This window comes from Glycine max, chromosome 15 (assembly GCF_000004515.6).
Source record: "Glycine max cultivar Williams 82 chromosome 15, Glycine_max_v4.0, whole genome shotgun sequence".
Classification (NCBI taxonomy): Eukaryota; Viridiplantae; Streptophyta; class Magnoliopsida; order Fabales; family Fabaceae; genus Glycine; species Glycine max.
Window position 1 is genome coordinate 4480816 of NC_038251.2, and position 21990 is coordinate 4502805.

The 21990-nt window shown below is 33.5% G+C and overlaps 2 protein-coding genes and 1 long non-coding RNA gene across 5 annotated transcripts; 2 read left to right on the forward strand and 1 right to left on the reverse strand.

Moving 5' to 3' along the window:
• The first annotated feature begins 776 nt into the window (after positions 1 to 776).
• Positions 777 to 9522, forward strand: LOC100790302 (probable ubiquitin-like-specific protease 2A). Of its 3 annotated transcripts, XM_014768241.3 has the most exons (18): positions 777 to 1127; positions 1198 to 1272; positions 1363 to 1583; positions 1686 to 1788; positions 1925 to 1974; positions 3493 to 3690; positions 3771 to 3846; positions 4195 to 4303; positions 4982 to 5059; positions 5312 to 5443; positions 5677 to 5877; positions 5957 to 6012; positions 6094 to 6181; positions 6377 to 6467; positions 6547 to 6666; positions 7531 to 7941; positions 8527 to 8583; positions 8656 to 9522. In XM_014768241.3, exons 1-18 carry the CDS (start codon positions 941 to 943, stop codon positions 9100 to 9102), a joined length of 2700 nt encoding a protein of 899 aa, XP_014623727.1. In that variant the 5' UTR covers positions 777 to 940; the 3' UTR covers positions 9103 to 9522. The 3 variants fall into 3 exon arrangements, with proteins under 3 accessions (XP_014623727.1, XP_025981576.1, XP_014623726.1); XM_026125791.2 differs by having other exon boundaries at positions 779 to 1127; positions 6115 to 6181; positions 8527 to 9522; XM_014768240.3 differs by having other exon boundaries at positions 779 to 1127; positions 6118 to 6181; positions 8527 to 9522.
• Positions 9523 to 10115: 593 nt separating this feature from the next.
• On the forward strand, positions 10116 to 11705 carry LOC106796065 (uncharacterized). The gene is made up of 4 exons (XR_001384960.3): positions 10116 to 10660; positions 10736 to 10812; positions 10946 to 11065; positions 11156 to 11705. It is a non-coding gene; the product is annotated as an uncharacterized lncRNA (long non-coding RNA).
• A 207-nt stretch (positions 11706 to 11912) lies between these two features.
• Positions 11913 to 16922, reverse strand: LOC100781062 (uncharacterized protein At4g38062). Its single transcript, XM_003547049.5, has 3 exons — positions 16772 to 16922; positions 13729 to 16518; positions 11913 to 12398 (listed from the first exon to the last, which is right to left on the reverse strand). The coding sequence occupies exon 2, from the start codon at positions 16504 to 16506 to the stop codon at positions 13774 to 13776; it is 2733 nt and encodes a 910-aa protein (XP_003547097.1). The 5' UTR covers positions 16507 to 16518; positions 16772 to 16922; the 3' UTR covers positions 11913 to 12398; positions 13729 to 13773.
• Positions 16923 to 21990: the final 5068 nt, after the last annotated feature.

A 21990-nucleotide genomic window follows, 5' to 3' on the forward strand; every position in this document is an offset into this window, starting at 1 on the left:
CTTTGATATTAATCATCATACAAGTCACATAAAGTTAATTAAAAGTGTGAAAAAAAATTATGTACTCCCTCCATCCTATAATAGTTACTGTATAACAAGATAAATAAATTTCAGAATAACTAATTTTTTCATTTACATCTTTTATAATATTAATAATAGATAAAAAAATCTATAAATAAATTAATACATAAAATTAATTTTATAAAATTATTATTTTCTCTTGCTATTCACTACTAATTAGTTTTTCATTACGAGCAGGAAATATTATATTAAATTCTATTTCAATTATTATTAGATCAAATTTTGATTTTAAAAAAATCAAATTGACGGTCTAAATTGATTTTGATTTAAATATTTGTTTGTTCTGATAATTTAGTGTATTTTTTTTGTTTTAATTTACGTTTGTTTGCTTTTAGTTTTTAAACCACTACAAATAATATTTTATTAGATAAAATTTTGATTTTTTAAAAAAAAATCAAATTGGCGGTCAAAGTTGATTTTGATTTAAATATTTTTTTTGTTCTGATAGTTTGGTGTATATTTTTTTCTTCTAATTTTTTTGTTTTAATTATTATAAATTATGTTAAACGACTGCAAATAATATTTTAAACATTAAAAAAGTGATATCTAAAATTTTATAAAGAAAAAGAAACATAATTTATAAGAATTAATTATTTTTTTTACAAAAAAATCACTGAATTACAGGGACTAAGCCATGAATTTAATTTGGTGGAAGGAAGTTGACTGGAGCGAGTGAAGTGAAGAAGGTACCGTCCATCCATTAGTTGAAATAGAAAGAAAGGAAAAGGAAATCCTAAAGACAAACATTGCTTCTCCAAATCCAACAAATGCATATATAAATATAATAACGCATAACACTTTATCAAACTGACATTTCTGATTTTCTTCGCTTTCCGAATCGGTTTCACTCACTCGCTCCATGACTCGGCGCACGCGATCATCTTCTTCTTCTTCTTCCTCGACCAAGAAATTCGAAGTTTTTGAGTTCAATGACGAAGACGAGAACGTCGAGAAGACCTCTCGGAGGATTCTCCGCAAGCTCGCGAACCCTAGCACTAGCAGGTCTCGCTCTTCCCCCGTCACCAAATACGACTTCCTCCAAGCCTGTAAGTCACACTCACTCACTCCATTCTTTCAATCTCTCCTTCCTTCATTTCTCATCATTCTTCTCTGCAGTTGCGAGCGGTACCAATTCCAAACCTCTCTCCAACGACGTTACCGCCGATCCTATTGACCTCGATTCCGAACAAGGTATGGATCATCCATGCACCAACTCTTTCGTCCTTCTTCGTGTGCCTGATTATCGTTTATGTGTTTTTTCTCATGTTTCGTGTGATTCAGAAGAAGATGAAATGGAGCGCTCACCGGTGGAAGTTGCCAACAAACCTTTAGAGGTTGTTGTTGACGACAGCGACGATGGTGATGGCGGCCGTGGTCACGATGTTGTTGATAATCAAGGCAAATGTGATATTCCGTGTTCAATAGACACACTGCTGCAACACTCCGCTGATGAAGAGATTCCAGGCCACTCTGATTTCGTTGAAAGCGATTTTGACTGGAAAGTAATTATTAATCATTTTCTTTTGCATGTCATGCTTTTCCTTGCTTCGGGCGAAAGAAAGTCGTGGATTTTTTCGTTGACTGTTAATTTAATTTTGTTACAGAATCAGTCACTTGATGTGGTTTCTGATGCCGCCGATAGTAATCAAATAAGTTCCTCTTCGACTTCAACTTCTACTTCAACTTCAAATCCCTCAGAAGATGAAGGTATTCTTTTTCCTTGCTTTAAGATTTTCCAAGCGACATTTGGGGTATTGTTGTTTTGCTAATCAGTACTGACCGTCTCTTATTATGTACTGGTTTTTTCTTTACTAATTGTCAGTTTTGATTCTTGTTATTTTAGTTAACTTCGGAGACCAGCTAGTGGAGCATGATTCTGCTGCATTTGAAATTGTAAGTGTACTTGTCATGATTTCATAATTATTTGCTTAATTGTGTTACCTGATTGTTGTAGTCTGTGGAGATTGCATATGAAAACTTCGGTTTCATTTTGGAAAAAAATGAAATTTGTTCTACGTTCTCTTATCTCTTTTGCTTTAGGGGGAAAGAAATCAGATTATGGCATTTTAAGTAATAGTATCATGACAATTAAAGTAGGAGAGACCACAAAAGGAAGGAATGAGGGAATGTGGGAGAGTGTGTGTGTGTGTGTTTTTAAATGAGAAACTTTTTTTTATTGGCAAATGTTAGTTGTTAATTGTTAGTCTGGGATTCGAACCCATGACCTCTCCTCTTCACCACCAAGCCAACCTTATAACTAACGGGAAACTTCTTAAGATAAGAAATGGGAACCTTTAATGATAGCCTTCAGATTACATTTAAAAACAACTGACAACTAAGACTAAAACACCCTTAAGTGAATGCATGTGACTCTATTATCTTCATACTCACGACAATTCACATTCAGGAATCATCAGACTTGTTATTGACTTGCTTAATCAAACGAACTCCCGCCGCCGCCATATCTCATGCTTGACTTTGACAACCCCCTGTAATACCAAAATGAAAACACCCTTGGCTTCCCATGCAACCCAAACAACAAAGGCCTCTTGCTCCAAAAATCATTACTCCATCACCAATTCTGTCACGACAAAGCCATGTCAGCTTCCATCGCCATCCTCTCCGATGCGAGACTCCACTTGAACCCAAACAAATAAGACCTCTTCATAAGAAAATCCCTCACATTGAAATGATCCTCTGAATTAACGTTCACATGGTTTTGGTTCTTTCTCGGAGAGTGCTCATTGGCAAAGGATGGTGGAAAATTGTGTCATTGTCGAGGTTTTGAATGGTTCTCACGACCATCATCGGTGGAAAATTGGCATAAAGGGTGAATCAGTGTTAATCTTAGTCTTAAAATTGATTTGATTTTGATTACTTGTTGATGTTGAAAAAAAATTATTCATGTGAAAACTCATCACAGGATAATTTGAAATTGGAAGAAGTGTATGTAGAAAATTATTATGTTAAATGACCTAAAAGGTATGTGTGGTGTTGAGATTCCTTTTAAAGGAATGTTGTATAAAATGGAATTATTTATTTCCTTGCTATAGTGTTATGTTATTCTGCACTTTTGTTGGTTTTCCTAATGGTTGATATGATAGACCTCTTTTTTTTTTTACAATTATTTTGAAAACTAAAATCTGTTATTTTTTCACCCTTTTTGATACTCTTCAATTCATTTGGTTTGCTTGTGATCTGATCTGTCAACTCAGTCTTAAAAGATAGTTTCTAAAACCCTGTTTATTATTGTACATACATGTAACTGTAGATCTTTCATTGCAATGGTTTTTATTTAATAATATTTGCTTTAAAGTGAAATATTTTATGCTTAATCTAGTTCTTTGCGACATTGAATGCATGTATGAATTTCTTTTTTTCCAATAAACTGTACTGGTTTCTTATGTGCAGAACGACATAGAAAAGGTGGTTGATGTCATCCCTGATTTTATTCAATATGAGGATTTATATTCCACTAGGTCTTGGTTAACATTCTCATGCAACTCCCTGAAACTTGAAGGCTCAACAATCAATAGAACGAGGGAAACTTTTAAAATTGAGTGGGCAACTGAAGAGATTATAAAAATTGAATCATATTGGTTTGGAAATGTAAGTTGCTTTTTCTTTTCTTCTTTTTTTCTTGTTTTATTAATCTCTCATAAATAAATTTGATTGTCTTCTGTCTGTAGATTGAAACAGCCTCGATCATCCTTATCCTTAAACCAAAGGATTATACAGAAGCTGAAAATACAAATCAAAATCCAGGTGTGACTATTTTTGAAATTTATGTTAATGATATTTTTTATGTGCATCAATACAGAGTATATATGTTCTCTCCTTATGTTTTTAAATTTGAAATTCTTAATTAATTGCAATTGTGTTGGTGAGTATATGGATATGATTTTCATTTCATTTATCCTTTTTTTTTTATTTGATTTGATATTCCATTTTAATAAATTCCCTTATTCAAGGATAATTTAGACGGACACCATACTATTTGCTGGTTATAATTTTCTGTCTATTTTTTTATTTTTAGGTTGATCATCTTGTTATAATTTAGACAGATGTACCTCATGTCAAACCTATCAATAATTTGCTTAACAATTTGTGCAGGTTTTAAGCTGTTGAAATTTGCAGTCTATGATTCGTGTTGGTACAAGGCAGAAGAGGCAATCAAACTATTGGACATGAGATACACAGATATATGGAGTACATTTCTTGAGTAAGAATAAAAAACTTCGTACCCCATTGCCCAGAGGCTCTTCGCTATGCGAAGGTATGGGGGAGGGATGTTGTACGCAGTCTTACCCTTGCATATGCAAAGAGGCTGTTTCCGGATTCGAACCCATGACCAACAAGTCACCAAGGCACAACTTTACCGCTGCACCAGGGCTCGCCCTCTTCTTGAGTAAGAATGTTATTTGTAATTCAATGGAGTGTAAAACATATTTTCTAATTGTAATGATGTTTGCTTTTATAACCCAAATTATGTATTTTACTATTTTTATGGATCAAAGAAAGCATGACAAATTCTCTTATCATCACTGATCATAGGAAATGAAGAGCAAGGCTGAAGGTGTATCTATATAATGTTGTGCTCTCTCTGCCTTAATTAATATATAATTCAACAGGGTGATCATTTTCAACTTAGATAGATTTCATATGTCTATATCAATTTGTATTATGTTTTAGTATCTCATCCTATTTAGTTTTCAGTTTCTGTCGTGGTGAGATGGATTTCAGTTTGTATTAGTTTCCAGTGTTGTTTTTCGTGAAATGTTATCCTCATTTTGTCTTTCAATAGTCTTTTTTTTGGATGCTTTAATACTTAACTGTTCAATTGTCTGTTGCTCAATATTATAAGGTGTTTATTAGGGTTACATTTTATTCCCCCATGCAGTATTGATGAAGAAAACAATGGAAATATTTCTGCATTGGGGAAGGACTGCTTTTTCTCTCAAAAGCATTATTTTCCCAAGTAAGTCCAACATTTTTACTTCCGTTATTGCACTTTTTTGAAATATGATCTGTGGCATCGAGTGTTATAATAAACATACCCTTAGCTTGTTTTTGCATGCCACTCCATAAAGCTTGGTTCTGATGGTTAAAATCTTTTGACTTTTGTGCATTTATTTAGCAATTCTATTTTTGGTATTAGGAAATCTCTATCAGTTTAGTATGATAATTATTGATGAGAAATTATTTGTTAATGTAATAATGTATTCTGCAGCTTTGATGAGGCTTTTGATGAGGTTATTTATCCGATGGGGGAGCCTGATGCTGTTTCTATTAGTATGAGAGATATTGAGCTTTTACAGCCTCAGACATTCATTAATGATACTATCATTGACTTTTATATCAAGTAAGCATAGTAGCAGAAATTATAACCTTTATGGATTCAAGCCGAGGATGTTTCTGCAATTTATTATTCAGAAAGTAGTGTTCACCCATCTTTTCTCATAAATGCACATATTTGATCTTTATCAGTCTCACTTCGTTTTTTAGCCTGATAGAAATTGATTTGAAAATCTTGTTATAAAATTCCCCATCGTTTGTCATATGAACTGACATTTGCTAAATCTGGCATATCTATAGGTATTTGAAAAGTAAACTCCCAACTGATGAACAGAACAGGTTTCACTTTTTCAATAGCTTCTTCTTTCGTAAGCTTGCTGATTTAGACAAAGATTCATCAAGTGCTTGTGATGGTAGAGCAGCATTTCAACGTGTACGCAAATGGACAAGAAAAGTGAACCTTTTTGAAAAGGATTATATCTTCATTCCCGTAAACTACAGGTAATAGTCCCAGGCAATATCTTGCTTGCAGCATATGGATTTTGTTGCCTCTCAAGAATTATATGTGTCTTGATGACAGTCTTCACTGGAGTTTGATTGCCATTTGTCATCCGGGTGAAGTGACATGCTTCAAAGGTAAGATATCTTTCCTTTGAGTTATTGTTCTATTTCTTATTCGGCTATTCTTCATGTTATTTGATTGTCTTGTCGATGAAGAAATTAATGAATCTTCCAAAGTAGCTTGCATCTTGCACATGGATTCCCTTAGAGGAAGTCATAAAGGTCTCAAGAATGTTTTCCAAAGGTAGCTTGCTGATAGTTTCCAAAGGTCTCTTCTTAGAATTTCATTCCATACAAAAATTGTTGATATGAACTACAAAATTTAGTTGAAATGAAACTTTATTTAATCAAGTAAAAACTTGTTTAAGTAGAATTCATCTGTTTTCTGTCATTGTACTGAATCTGACAATGCTTTCTTTTATATCTTTTGAAATGACAGTTACCTATGTGAAGAATGGAAAGAGAGGCACAGTAATGTGGTGGATGATGTTTCTTCTAAATTTTTACATCTGAGATTCATCTCACTTGAGGTAGTCTCTTTCATATAAATATAAGGAATCCAGTGCAACTTTTTATTGACTTCTGTTTTTTCTTTCTTTTCTATTTCAGCTCCCCCAGCAAGAAAATTTATATGATTGTGGTCTCTTTTTGCTACACTATGTGGAACGTTTTCTGGAAGAAGCTCCAATGAACTTTAACCCTTTCATGATAACAAAGTCCTCCAACTTTGTGAGTGGACTGCCCATTGCATCAAAACTTGAACATGATATGTAATATCATTTTGCATTTTCAGTGATATAATATTTGACTAAGTTTCATTTCAATTTCTCAAGTAGCATCATTGTTGTTGTATCTTGCATTCATGATTCTCCAATCAGATGATGCTCTGGCTGGTTCCATCAAGTGCTATGCTGGACAAGAAAATTTTAGGAAAGTCGTGACAATATGCATGCTCCTATGGCACTCTGCCTTTTTTTTTCTGAAATTAAGAAGAGATTAGGGAACTTCAATTAAGGAATATATGAGCTAAACTAATGAAGTCATTCCCTGCATTTAGTTCAACCAAAGCAGTGAATGTCTAAAGATGACTTGTCATAAGCTGCTGTAAAAATATTTTATTTGGAGAAATCTTTTGAGCAATTGATTACATATTGTAGACATGATATGTGAAATGGTTCCTCGACACATAATTCAGTTCATTACATGTACAAATGATGCTCCTATTTTTCCTTACAGTGTCTTTTTATCCCCTCCCAAAGATTGTAATGTTCTTATGCAAAGTGTTTTACACTCTATTCTGTTTTTTATCATTTATTTATTTATTTTACATAAGCTTGTCAATTTTTGATTGCATTTGGTACTTGTGTTAGGGTGTATCAGATGTGTGTTTGGTTGCTTGTGAGTTTACCTTTATTTTACCGACTGGGTTACTTAGATGAATAGTCTTTCTTAATTACCAACATTCTACATGTGTCTGTTTTTAGTGGCACCTGCATTTATAAAAACATCTTGACACTGGTCTGTGTGAGATGCTACATGTTTCATTTGTTAATATTTGCAGTTGAGTCACAGTTAAATTTCTCTTTTTTTCAGTTGAGCAGTAATTGGTTCCCTCCACCAGAGGCTTCTCTGAAACGATCTCATATACAGAACCTAATTTATGATATATTTGAAAATAATTCTTTGCATGCACCTCCTACTGATTGCCTTGACAAAGGTCATCCCTCTGAAGATCCTTCCATTATTGTCAATCCCAAAGTGGAAGAAGATTCCCTAAGGGGTTGTTATCCAGCCTTGTGGCATGGGAAAAATCCTTCGAATTCCTCTACTGAACTGGAGACTACTGATATTCAGTATCCAACAGCTTCACACATAAGAGTTCCAATATGTTTGACAGGTTCTGGACTTGTTTCCAAGGACTTACAAGCGGCTGTTGTAACTTCACATTCTGATTGTCTGCAGATGCCAGCATGTCATCAGAGGGGCTTCCTGTCACCATTAGAGGTAAAGGAATTTCAATCATTGAATTGATTACTGTGATTATTAATATTAGTTTCATATTATCTTCAATTTGTTCCTATTCTGCTGGTATGTTTTCTACTCAACGTTAGCCTACCTTGAAAGACGACCCAGGGTTGCTAAATGCAGATCCTATTAATTTTCTATCTGGAATTGTCATAATATAGATGTATGTGTTTATTAGAAGCTTTAACTACATATTTTTTAGGTGTCTGAGTCATGTTAAAAGCATTTCTACGGCAGATGGAATTAAAAGGAATGATCTACCGGCAACATAGTTTCAGCTTCTGCCCTTGATACAAGGGGGTAGGCGAACTTGGACAGCCTGTGAACAATTCATCCCAAAACTCAAATATATGCCACTAAATCACAAAAGTAAAATATAAATGAAATGTGTAGAAAAATTCATTAGTTTGACATTTAGAATAAAAAAAGCTTGTGATATTTCACAGGCTAGAATGTCAAGTGAAATAAAATGGTTACCCAGTTATTCATCTGCTTAAAGTAGTTAAATCGACAGCAAAAATCATAAAGCAACTGAAGAGTTCCACTTTTCTTGCTCTAATACAGGAAATTGAAGAGTCTGGTGAGGAGACTGCTTTATCATTAGAGAGAGAAAATTCTCAGGTTGGTATATTGGCATATGATTTCCCATCTACATATGTCAGCAATGATCATAGAGCATCAGAAACATTTCAGGATGGATTCTCTGTAAATTTTGTGGAAGCTGTTGAGAGCCATTCTCATTCAAGAACATCGAATACAGCTACTCATGAAGACCAGCCTCTTGAGAAAATCGAGGAGTCCAGCATTCCAGACAAGATAGTACTTGAGTATTTATCAACCTCTGGCTCTGGTGATGATGTTAAAGACTACATTGTTCCGGATTCTCCTGACGCAAATGATGTTGATGTGAGTGTTAAGTCTCGTTCCTCAGTCCGGAATAATATGAATTCAGCAGCCCATCAAATATTTGATTTGACTCACAATGCAAGTGTTGAAGATAATACTTTAGTTAGCAAGGAAGAGCCACTAGCATTTGATTCTGATGAACGAGATGCCAAGAGGCCAAAGCTTATGAATGCAGGTGGTCCAAGTCGCAGATTCACTAGAAGCATGATAAAAAGAACGTGTAATGTCGTGTAAATAGTGTTAGTAGCAGCAGGGTGGTTATAAGCAAATTAAATGTTAATATATGAAAGCATTAACCGCAAACCAATGACGTAGGAGAAAAATAGCTCAAAAAGGTTTTGACCGTGTCAACATGTGGCCCCAAATGGTGAAGCATTTTGCGTAAACCCCTTGCCTCACACCACTGCAGGATGACGTATAAAAATGTATAATTTTTTGGTATAATTTTGGTGGGACTGTTTTAATTTAGACAAAGCCGCCCAAACTACTTCATTGTGTAAATATATATAGTATTCTAAACGTGTAAGTATCGTTTAGCCCTTTCTGGTTCATTCATAATATTTAATGTTAGTTTGGTTTGTCCTCTTTTCTCAAGATGGATGAACCAGCCTAACAGGTGATCAGTGACTAATATTTACTGAAAAATATGTTCAAGTATTCTGTTCAGGACCATAACTCGGATTTTGTTTGGGTGTGTTTAGTTAGATTTTCACATACACTCACGAACTATTTAATTTTAGTATTCTTGATCTAATAACTTTGCCCTAAATGTTAGTGTACATTTTTTACAGAGTCGTGGGTTAAGAATTTAAAAAAGGAAAAGTTTTATTGAGAATCATATGGAATTACTTTTAAAAATGATAAGAGTGTATTTTTATGCATTTTAATAAACAAAATACTTTTTTAAATAAAAAAGTTCAAGAAAATTAATGTTGATAAAAAAAGATGAAGTGATGAATTAGAAATGTGCCTTTTTTAAAAGTTCAGTAAAATTATTTTTGATAAAAAAAAAAAAGATTTTGAACTGATGAACTAGAATGTGTTGACGGTTTTGGAGATTTGATTTTGAAGATTAAACAAACAGGTACAATGAGTGTGCATAGAAGAGAGTGCATCTCATAACTAGTTAGACTCTTTTATCCAATCTCACGCAAATCCAACAGTCAAGAGCCCTTTCCCACTTGACATCTCTGGTTCCTCAGCTCTCTTTGAATCAAGTAATTTTCCTACTTGCAATCTCAGGTCTGAACTAGAAATCACAACTCCTTGAAAGCAACTTAATCAGAGTTTTAAAAACCGACTTGGACTCTCTTTGAATCAAGTAATTTTCCCACTAACAATCTCAATTCTAAACTAAAAATCATAACTCCTTAAAAGCAACTTAATCAGAGTTTTATAAACCGACTTGGACCCGGTTGGTTTATAAGAGGATAGTTTCACGGCTTGTGACTGTAGGAATATCCGACCACAATCCCAAATAATAAAAAAATAACAGCAAATAGAACATCCCAGAAATCAAAAGATCAATCCTTGGAGCTGGTCAAAGAAAAAAGTCAAGAAATTTTGCCACGATGAGAAGAAACAACAGACAGACAGACTAAGAACTTTTCGTGTCGGGTCGGATATAATGATCCGAAAGTTGGGTGGTAAGTTGCTCTCCGTATATTAAAAAAGAAATATCAAAGTTCGAGGAGAAGGTGAAGGGTGAGGCAATGCAGATAATCGGAGCGTTTGAGGTTTTGCCAAAGCTCGGGGTTTTCGATCTCGATTACACTCTCTGGCCTTTCTACTGGTTCGTTCGTTAACCTAATTTAATCTCATTTATACTCTCTAATGAAATTATTATGAATTGTTATTGAAATTTCAGTGAGTGTCGATCGAAGCGCGAAATGCCTTCTCTGTATCCCCACGCCAAAGGCATATTGTTAGCTCTCAAAGAGAAAGGTATCGACGTTGCCATCGCTTCTCGCTCTCCAACCGCTTTCCTCAACAAACTGAACCATCCAATCCACCTAATATCTTCGGAATGAATTTATTTATTTAAGTTCACTTGTGATTATTTATTTTTTTTGTTCAGGAAATAATATATTCCAGTTGGACGCACAAGACGGATCATTTTCAGAGAATTCATTCGAGGGCCGGTGTCCCCTTCAACTCCATGCTCTTTTTGGATGATGAGAATATGAACATCCAAGCTGTAATGCATAGTTTACATACTCACTCTCACTTCATTTTATGTTTAATTCGTTGGATCATCATTATCATTATCATATAATTGTTGTCATAGGTGTCTAAAATGGGAGGAGTGACTAGCATTTTGGTTGGAGATGGGGTAAACCTTGGGTCGTTAAGGGAAGGCCTTACACAATCCTCTCGAAACTGGAATGCCTCACAGAAGAACAAGCAGAAATGGCTTTCCAAGTACTCCAACAAGACAGACACTTCCAACCCCGCTGCATGAAATTTAACATCCCATTGATTTTTCTCTCTCTGGTTTCTGTTCAGAACCACAGTATTCTTTTGTATCAGTCGTTTCCCATAAAATAAAATGAAGCAAACTGGGATCTTAGTATCAGCGACAGAGACTCGTATGCACATGGGAAACCTGGTATTTCCAGCAGCTATATGCTTGAATATTCAGTTGGAATTCTATGGATTTGATTCAGAAACTATTTGATGAACATAAATAGAAGGCACAGCTTTCGTCCTGTTGCCTGTTGTGAGTGTTGTTATTGTTATACAGCGTTGATGTTATTGGAAAGTAAAATTCACTATACCGGAAATTTTAGATGGTAAAATTTGAAGAGGTAACTCCGTCGGTCTCGTTACAATTATTGTGTAAGAAAAAGAAATATCTCAAAATAATTATTATTTTAATTTTTTTATTTTGTTATGATATTAATGATGTGATAAAAAAATAAATTAATAATAAGATTAATTTTATAAAATTATTATTTTTTTATTTATTGATTGATTTTTGTTAGTCCATGTAAAATAATTTAAAATGATAATTATAATGAAAAGGAGTACATGATATTCCCGAATACACCAAAATATACATTGGTTTGGTACTATTAAATTTAAAATGTGCTAAAAACAAGTTAATGCAACTTCTGCATAAATTATCAAAGAATTCAATCGTTTAAATAGACTTGCCCATGTGGCTAAAGAACCAGAAAGAATATTTCCAACACTTTGTCAATAGTTTTGACCACTCATCTAATCAAAACGTCTCAGAAAGAAACGTGTGGCAATTACTGAAACAACAAAACATAGATAGATATCGTCAATTACTCCGTGTTTAAGCATCCGGTTGTGAGCCTCCAAAATCGAGTTTCACAAATGCATCACTGAGCTGTCTTCTACGTTGTCCGTTTAATGAGTCTTGTAACGTGTCACTGCAACCCAAATGCAAAGCTAAACCTGTACTTAAACAACAGAATACGCCGTTTTATCTTCGGCTCCTTCTATATGCAGATTTAAGATGTTTGATGTCCTGCTTGCTTGTGAAACGGGCAAACGGCCAACACCTGCATGTTCCATAGAACTTCTCAGATGACTTATTAAATGAAAAAGTACAGTGTAGCACTCAATGAGACTAGTTAAAACATGGCTTAATAAACTTGACGATCAAAATTGCATATTTGTAACTGAATTCCTCTTTAGAAAATTTGAGAATACAAATATGCAATTTTGATTCTCAAGTTTATTTATAACTGAATTCCTCTTAGAAAATTTGATCACTTTATTGTTTTTTTTATCAAAAATCTTCAAATTCTCATTTTTACTCAATTTTCATACTCATAATTCACTGACTAAAGCATCAAATTTTATCCAAAATTAAAAGAATTTCTATTTTTCCCCTCTTTAAATCTTAAATCCTACAAAATCCTTTTAATCTTTCCAAATTCTCGCTAAATTTCTAATTTCTAAACCTTTAAAATTATTTCATATCATAAATTTTTCATAGACCCCACAAATATTACAATAAAAAAAATGAGAATTTTTTATGTTTTAGGTGAAAGAAAATTGATGAAAGAACTAAATTTACTTAATTTTAAAAATAGAAAAACTATTAAACTTGAAAATTGCAAAAGAACCAAAAGTACAACTAAACCTTAAAATATCAATCATTAGTTGTGGTCTTATGAAACAAAATAACACCAACTTGCACACAATTATGGGAAATTTTTGGATATATGAAATATTCACATGGCAAATTCAGTTAATCCTTCTCTGAATGTCAGCCCACAGTATTGTCCTCAATAGTGTTATAACATAATAGTAAATGGCATTTGTATTATTGAGAAGATGACGGGTAATAGGATTTTACTAAAAAAAAACCTTAAATATATTTTTTATCTTTAATAAATATTCGATTTTTATGTTTATTTTCTAATAAATATTTGTTTTGTGTTAAGTCCCTAATAAAAATAATTTTTTTTGTTCTTAACATTTATTTGTAATTCCTCGTTATTTAATAAATTTTGTATTTGTTCTCTAATAATTATTTTTTATTAATTATTAGTCAGGACTAAAACAAAATTCGTTAATTAAAATATCAAAGATAAAAAATAAAAGTGTTATTTTATTAGGGACTCAACGCAAAATAAAATTTTATTAGAAAATAAATAAAAAATTCAAATATGCAAATGCGAAGAGGATATTATTAGATAATAAATAAAAAATTCAAAAATATGAGGTTCAGGAAAAAAAATATTATAAGCTTCCTATCTATAGCCTATTCATTAACTGCATTTTCAATTTATAGTTTTGAGGGACAGTTTGCCTACCTGTGCATTTAATGTCATAAACAATTAAACATGCCAATGTGAAGAGGATATTATTCTGAACCTGTACCTTTCTGGCGTTTCCATCAGCAAGATTACACATTCCTTTTCTGATCTACATATGCAAACTATTAACCTCTCTCAATGGGGATCGTCCATCAAAATTTTCTTCAGTTTTTTTAGTTGTGGGAGGAAAAAGAAGATCATTTGCACTATCTCTAGCAGACTCATGTGGCTTGTCACAAACTACTGAACCCATTGCTATTTCATTTTCATCTTCAGAAGTATTCAACACATTCCCCAACATCTCCATCAATTGCATATCCCCACTAGACAACTCTCCAATTCTGCCAAAGATGACTTCAAAATGTACCAGCATATCTTCCCTTTCTGTCGATAGGTTCATGATGTCTTGCAGTAAATTTCCGTTCTCAAACTTGAGCTCCGTTATCATGAATTCCATGGCCTGCTGTTTATCCGTCAATTTTTCATTTTCAAACTTCAAGGCTTCCAGTGACGCTTGAAGCTGCTCTGCTTCTTGTTTTAAATGGAAGATTGATTCTTCTGATTTCACTATTCTCGTGTTCTTTTCTTCAATTTCTAGCTTTGCCAGGTATTCTGCATTTTTCAACGCGTCCCTAAGCACACTGACCTCAATCCACTTTTCCACTTGTTTTGAGAAAGAAAAACACAGCGCACCTAACAAATCTTGCTCTGATGCTGTAGCTAGCCCCTGAAGGTGCTCAATAGTTCGATCTTTCACATCTTTAATCTTCAAAAGAATTTCTTTCTCCTGCTTGAGGGCTTTCTCTGCATCCAGCTGGGCATGAATTGCATCTTCTAATTCTTTTTCCATGGATTCTTGCTTCAAGCAGCTGATGGCTATATCTTTATGAAGATCCTTTATGCAGCATTCCCTCTCCTCTACTATTTGAATAAGACCCTCATTCTCTTGCTTACATCTTTCTGCTTCCTTCATTTTCTCTGCATTGCACCTTTCCAATAAACCAATCTGCAGTAGAAGATCTTCGGTTTTTCTTTCCTGATCCTTGACAATACAGAGAAGGTTTTCATTGGCCTGCTTAAGGGCTTGCTCAGTCTCAATATGTGATAGAAGGGAAGCTTTCATCTTTTTACTTGTTCCCTGAATTTCTTCATAAGAAACTTTAAGGGTTTCAGCAGTAGACTTCCAAACCTGTACTTCACAATCTAATCGAGATATTTCATCATTTTTACTGGCTATTTCATGTTCCAGCACTTCTAGAGCCTCAAATGCCGCACTTCTTTCATATTGTAGGGTGTATTCCATCTGCAGCAGTTGCTCTTCCAAGATTAGTTGACCCTCAGATGATTCCTCGAGCTTTTTCTTTTGTTGTTTAAGCTCTTCCTCCAACAGAGAGTGTTGTTGTGCAGCTTGTGCCATAGTTTTTAGAGACTTGTCTTTCACTCTCAATTGCTCTGCAGAAATTAGAACCATGTCTTCATTCTCTTTGATATCAAATGCTTTATCAGGGTCTGCCCTGCCCCTGAATGATTTGGAGTAAGCCTCAGCAAGTTCAGATTTAAAGATCAAGAGTCCCAAGCGATTCTCTTCAATGGCATAATAACAATTTTCCAATTCCATCTCAAGCTCCCTTATTTCTTGTTCTTTGTTGGTCAGTGTAGACTTATAAGTAACAATATCTGCTTCCATCTTTGCCACTTGATCACCCCGTTGAGATTCTTTAGACTTGAGAATTGAGGCGCAGTTTTTATGCACCTCTTCCAACCGTCTAAGCTTGTTGCGGAGCTTTGATGTCACTGAATTTGCTCCACCATTATTGATCTGAGCTTCCCTGAGTTCTTTAAGTAAATCTCCCAATTCCTTATTATCTTGTTCAAGTTGAACAATTTTACGTTCCAGTTCTCTCACCACCATCTCTTTCTCTCCTAGTGAGTTTCTCATCTGTGCTATTTTGTCATTTCTCAGAATTGTCAATAGTTGTATCTCTGACTTCTTTTCCTCATATTGAGTGAAAACATTCTCAAAGCTAGACTTGAATTCAGAAAATTCAACCTCCAGGAGTTTCCTTCTGCTCTCTTCATGAGCCAATGCATGGTTACACATCTCCAAACGTGACTGAAGTCCCTCCACATTTCTTGTTTGAGAATCCAAGCTAATTTGCAAGGAAGACATTTCCTCAAGCAACAAAGATCTCTCCTTGTTCCACTCCTCCTTGCTCAATCGGAACTCAACTTGAAGCTTTTCATGAGCTTCCTCAAGATGTTTAAACTGTTCATTCCTCCATTTAATCTTATCTTTCATGCTGATATTCTCTTCCTCCAGTTGCAGAATCACGTCATCTCTTCGTTTCAGCATTGTAGCTTGCTGTGCTTTTTCCTCTGCATCTGAACACTTTTTCTCTGCAGCCAACAAGAGTTCCTTAAGGCTCGAAATTTCGTTACTGCTGGCACAAGCATTCTGCTCCAGAGAACCATTTGTTGCTCTCACTTCAACTAAAGCCAACACCAGCTCTCTATTACTTCCCTCCAATTCGAGCAACCTATCAGTAGAACTTGCTTGGATCTTTTTATTCTCCGAACTCAAATGTGCAACGTGTGCTTCCTTTTCGTGCAAACTAGACTTGAGATCTTCTAGAATTTTCTTCAGTTCATGGATCTCCTCAGACTTGAGATCGAGCTCACGTGCCTGTACCTCAGCCAGCTTCTTAGTTTCTTGAAATTTGAGAAATTCTTCGGCACGATCTCTCTTCAAACCGTCGAAAAGTTGTGTTTTGAGTCGGCATTCAGCCTTGAGTTTCTCCACTTCTGCTTTGGCAGAGTCCAACTCAGTATACACATTGTCCATTCTATTCTCCCCCTTCCAACACAGATTTTAACTCAGTAATGATATAATATTATAATAGAGACGGACACAATATTATATGCTAGAGCACAAATCAAAGTCAAACAACAAAAGATTTGATTTGAGAAATTAAAAGATGATTGAGCTATGGCAACCGAAGCGGATCAGAGAAATGACACATACGTGGAATTGAAACGTATTCGTATTAATGAATAATGAAACAAAATCTAGGGCACGCGATGTGAAGAGTAGATTAGATTTGGTTTACCTGGGCGTTGTTGAGAAAGGGAACAAAAGACAAAGCTGAATCTCATGCGATTCGCTTCAATGAAACAGCAGCGGCAAGGACGCGCTCTTTTTCAATTTTGAATTTCCAAGGTTAGTGTACGGACGGACGGGGAACCAAGACAACAGACACTATATTTTCAATTCTTAGCTTTTAAGTATTTGTTTATTGAAAAGAAAAAAAAAGTCGTTCTTTGCATTTCTTGCTTTTATTTTGACTAGGCTCCTTTATTTTAAATTTTTAATATATGATTTTTTAAAAGTTAAACCGTATGTTTAAATATGTTTATGTTTACTACAAAATTAAAAAAAAAAAAAAGAATTGGTTGAGTTTTGTTTCTGATTATATCTTCGTATGCACATGATAGGAAGAGGTCCAAAAATAAGTGATTAAGAAAAACTGAATTCATGGTTTAGGGAACACTTTCACTCCTTGTAATTTTCAGATCAAAGTGACTGTGCAAGTCTGACTCTGAATAGAGACACTACAGTGTGGGACTCCAGTACCCATGTGACATAATAAGTCATATGGTTCAGACTTCAATTTACTTAATTCACACTTTATTTCCCGTTAATTTTAAAACATGCCTTTAACATACATGTTTGACACTAGTAATTAGAAATAATTTGTGAACAAACAAAAACTTAAATTCAAATTAAAAAGTATTACATATTAATTTTATTATTATTAAACATTTCTAAATAAAAAAGAAATATCGAGAGACACTCAAGTTGCACCTGCACTGTAGGATTTTTAAATTTTGACATTTTGGCACATTTTCACTCTCAATTGCCCGGTGAACTGATGACTAAGGTCACATGCATTGTAGAGGTTGAACATGAGATCAAGCAAAATCACTGTCATTTAATTTGTGAGAAGGTGTGAGAGCCATTTTGTGGTCTTCAATTGCAGGGTTTTTTTCTGGACTTCGGTGCTGTAAGTTGGAAGTGTCTCATCGAAGCTTAAATCAGTGAGTGGATTAAATATACAATAGAGAAAAATGCATCTACTACATGTTAACTCAAAAATATTTCTTTCAGTTAATGCAAGCTATATAACCTATGCTGAGGGAAAATATTCAATTTATTCTGTTTGGTTGGTAAGCACCAAAACATCAAGCTTGTTACTAGTTTGAGGGAAAGTATTCAATGTGTTCTGTTAGCAGTTTTTCCACTGGGCATTAACTAATCAATGTAGTAGTGACCCAGGGTTTAATGTAAGCTAAAATATTTCTTTGTTTCAGTTATGTATTTACATTCACTTTTTTTTGGCTAATTTTGTTGTTATGCACTGTATTGTATACTTGTCAATGTATCATGTTCCTTGATCTCCTTAGGTGGTATTTCGAGCAAAAGTAGGAAAGAGGTATCAGCTTCCTCTTAAGGGAATAATTCCTGAAGAATTTGGATTGGTAAGCAGTATGTTTTCTTTTTGTATCCCAATAATTGTTCCCACAGTTTTCTATGTCATTTTCCTCCTATTTTCATTAAATTGATATTAGTTCAGAGTGAAAAAAATAAGATTATAATTGTTTTATCCTGCTATTTCAAATCTGGTTTTGAATCATCCTTTATTCTAAATGGCTCTGATTGAAGCATGCCGTATGTTGATTTGCAGTCCATCCAAGCAGGGCCTGTTGTTGGATTTGTGTACTTGGCCCCTGAGGATCCTTTTTTGATCCTCTTCAATCGGCTGAGGCTTCAGCAATAGGGTTTTTCTGTACATATTGTAAATTCTTTCTACAGATTTTGTTGGTAAGTTCTCCGCTTTTAAGATTTCATAGAAGCAGTTACTAATGATAATATCATATTAATCTTCTGCACAAAAAATTAATTAATTCATTAAGCAAAGAAATTACATTATCAAAAGAGTCTAACTCAATTGATTGAATAGACTGTGTGAATTGTTCTAAATCTTCTTGTTAATTGTCTTTGATTCCTACGGATCAATAAAAACAAAGAAATTATATTGTTGGCATGTTTAGTGAATAATATTATCTGCTTGGCTGGAGCAAAGTGCTTGTTTTTATAACAAAGTATTTGAAGTTACTTTTTATTAGTAAATATTTATTTTATAATTTAAAATTTATAATATATATTACTTATATTAATTCTTTTTTATAAAATAAAATATTTATTTTAAAATCTGTTACGTAAAATTAGATTTTTTATCTTTTTAAGATTTTATTTTAATGAGTCAATAATTTGTTAGGTTTGTTTTGATACCTATAAGTTAGTTCCTAGCAGTCATATTTTATCATTGCATAAGGTGGTGTATGTCTATATATATCTCTTTCCTCTTCTCTAATAAAGACACAAGCATAACAACAATCTAGTTTCTTTTTTCCTAAAATTTTCTCTTCCTTCTCTTATAAAAAAATTTATTTTTGAGAATAAGAACATTGGTGTTAAGAAGGTCGGGGATCCCTTCGCTGCATACGATCGGAACCAATGAGTTGTCGTATCTTGGGAGTAGACCGCAATCAGATTTTCCTATCAGTGGAGTGAGAGCGTTTTCTCTCTAAGGATAACATTTACGCGCTTCAACCCAGGCTAAATATTTATTCTCCTAATTTATTTTTTCCTTGTGCTTATGGTATGATATAGTGCATTGTTGATTCATGTAGTGTCAATTAAAATTATTTTGTTATTTAATTCAAGGCTTTGTATTTTTCTTCTTATTTATTTCTTTCATTTTATTTTATTTTTCTAACACTTTTTTGTGATGATCTCTTATGGTATTCTAGTGTTTGTTTAGCATTGATGGGGTGTTAATGAAGTCTAACTTTTTCCTGGGCCAAAGGAAAGTAAGCATCTAGCTTATCAAAATAGAAATTCAACTTTTATCTGCTTTGTAATGTTGAGTGTTAAGTATTAGTTGGTAACATTTATTTTAAGAAATAATAATTTTCCCTGGTTGTTGTAATTTTAAAGTTATAAAATCAATTCATGAACTTTCTATTGATTTGGGCACATATTGGGCACATATCTTGATCACATTTAACAGTTCAAAATGAATTCTACCAAATTCTAAACCAAATGTTTGCTTAATCTATATATGCAATAAGTTTTTCTAGTTTGTCTTTTCTTTTTATTCCGGTTTTCCATGGAATTGTCATAAAGTGCCTGATGATTTTAATAACTTTTCTATCAAGATATCATGTAGCCAGGCTTCTTTAATATGATTGAAGATTCTAACTGTTTTTTGTTGGTTCCAGACTTCCAGGTTTTGTTGAATGCTAGCATACTTTGTGCTTTAATGGAAATATAACATTAATCACTGCGGGGTCTTCCGTTTGAGTTATACAGTATTCAATTTTGGCTACAAAATAGCTATTTCACGGTTATCAGAATGAACAAAAAAGTTGTCCTAATATAGGTTTTCACATCCCCCTTCTTTTCTGTACAGCTTTTGAAGATTTCCATCAGAACTATCTTTCTTCCAAGCAACGTACTGAACATATAGAATCGGGGGATTTGACTACTTTCCAGTTCTTACTTGATGACTTGGTATCTTCAGCACATTTTCTGTAGCTTGACTAACTAGAAGCTAACTACATACTGAAGTGGTATTCATGACTTCAGAACCAGGCCACAACGTAAAGCCCAATTAATATCTCTTCATTCCTGTAGTACTGTGTTCGCATGGTATCTTTGATTAACCTTATGTGCACTATTATTTCCAAATGATTATCCTTTGCGAAGTATCTGATGTATCATAGTTATTCTTACTTTAATTATACTGTGTACGCACTAAAAAAATTTAATTATACCGTCTTAAATGTAATTTTTCTCTTTTTGGATGAATGAAATCTTCCATTACCTAAATGTCATTCTCTTATGTTTTCACTTTGTTTTGCACTGTCCACAAACCGGAATTTTTTATAAGATTATGAATTATTATTTAATTTAGCACATTTATCTCAAAAATCATCTTCTTGTCTTTTGTGTTCAAACTCAACAGTGTGAGCTGCTCAAGGATACAACATTTTATCAGCACATTTGTTTATTAAAGGTTGCACGAAGTTGAATGGATGAAAATCGTGCAAATTGTTAATCGTGAACATATGAATTAATGTTGTAAATATGCTTTTGTAGTGTTGTAATATTTACATTTTTTTTATAGAAGAAAAGGTACTAAATGAGTCTCCTGTTGATCTTCATTCTTATTCTCCTTTGCTTCTTTTAGGTTAAGGAGAAGTTATCTCTTCACTTTTAATAGTGATTTCTTTGACATTACCTTTGGGATTTGAAACAGTGTTACTAGTCAGTGAGTTTGAAGATCCTTCTAACAACTATCCTGTATGTTTAACTAGTTGTCTTAAACGTGCTTCCAGATATTTGATGGCGGCATCGTAATTTCTAAAATTGCGTTTGTCTACTCTATAAATTCTATTGTCTTCTAGACAAAAAAAAAAAAAAGTCTTCGAGGAACTTGATTTCCTTGACCCGTTGACAAGTTTGGATGATTCCTCAATCCTAGGTTGTTTGTGCTGAAATAGAGATTGTTTTGTTATTTTGAACTATTGTTGATATAATTCACACATTCCTGATCATATTACACATTACTAGAAAGCTCACAGTTAATGTTAGTGTGTGGTCTTCTACATAAATTACTTATCGGTTTAGGTGCCTCCAATACATTCACTGGAGTGTCTATATGTTTGCTTAGAGTTGCTATCTGTTGGCTCGTGAGTAAGGATGACAAAAATATTCATAACTGCAAAAATTCACGGATAAAATCCATAACGCATAGCAGATTGATAGTTATACAGATACTCATAGATAATTTAAACAAATATATTTATATTCCTTATAAAACAAGGACTAGTATGAGTGTCAAGGAATATGTCATGTGGGTATTCATTATAATAAAATTCCTTAAATATTTTTGTTTAAATATATGGAATTGAAATATTTTAGTTTATTGACTCTTTTTATAACTTGAGGGATTGAAGTATTTTAACATTTAAATTTAGTTTCTAAATTGAAGTATCTTGATTAATATAATTGTCTAAAATATTTGAATATATTTAGTTGTAACTTTAAACTATTTTTTAAATGAATCTATCTCAAAATCCTTAATATTTCATGATAATGATCAAAAGTATACACTCCTCGTAATATTTCATCCATACAATACAAGTGCATAGTTAACCTTCTCCAGATCACAAAATAAAGTCCATGAACACGAAGTGATAA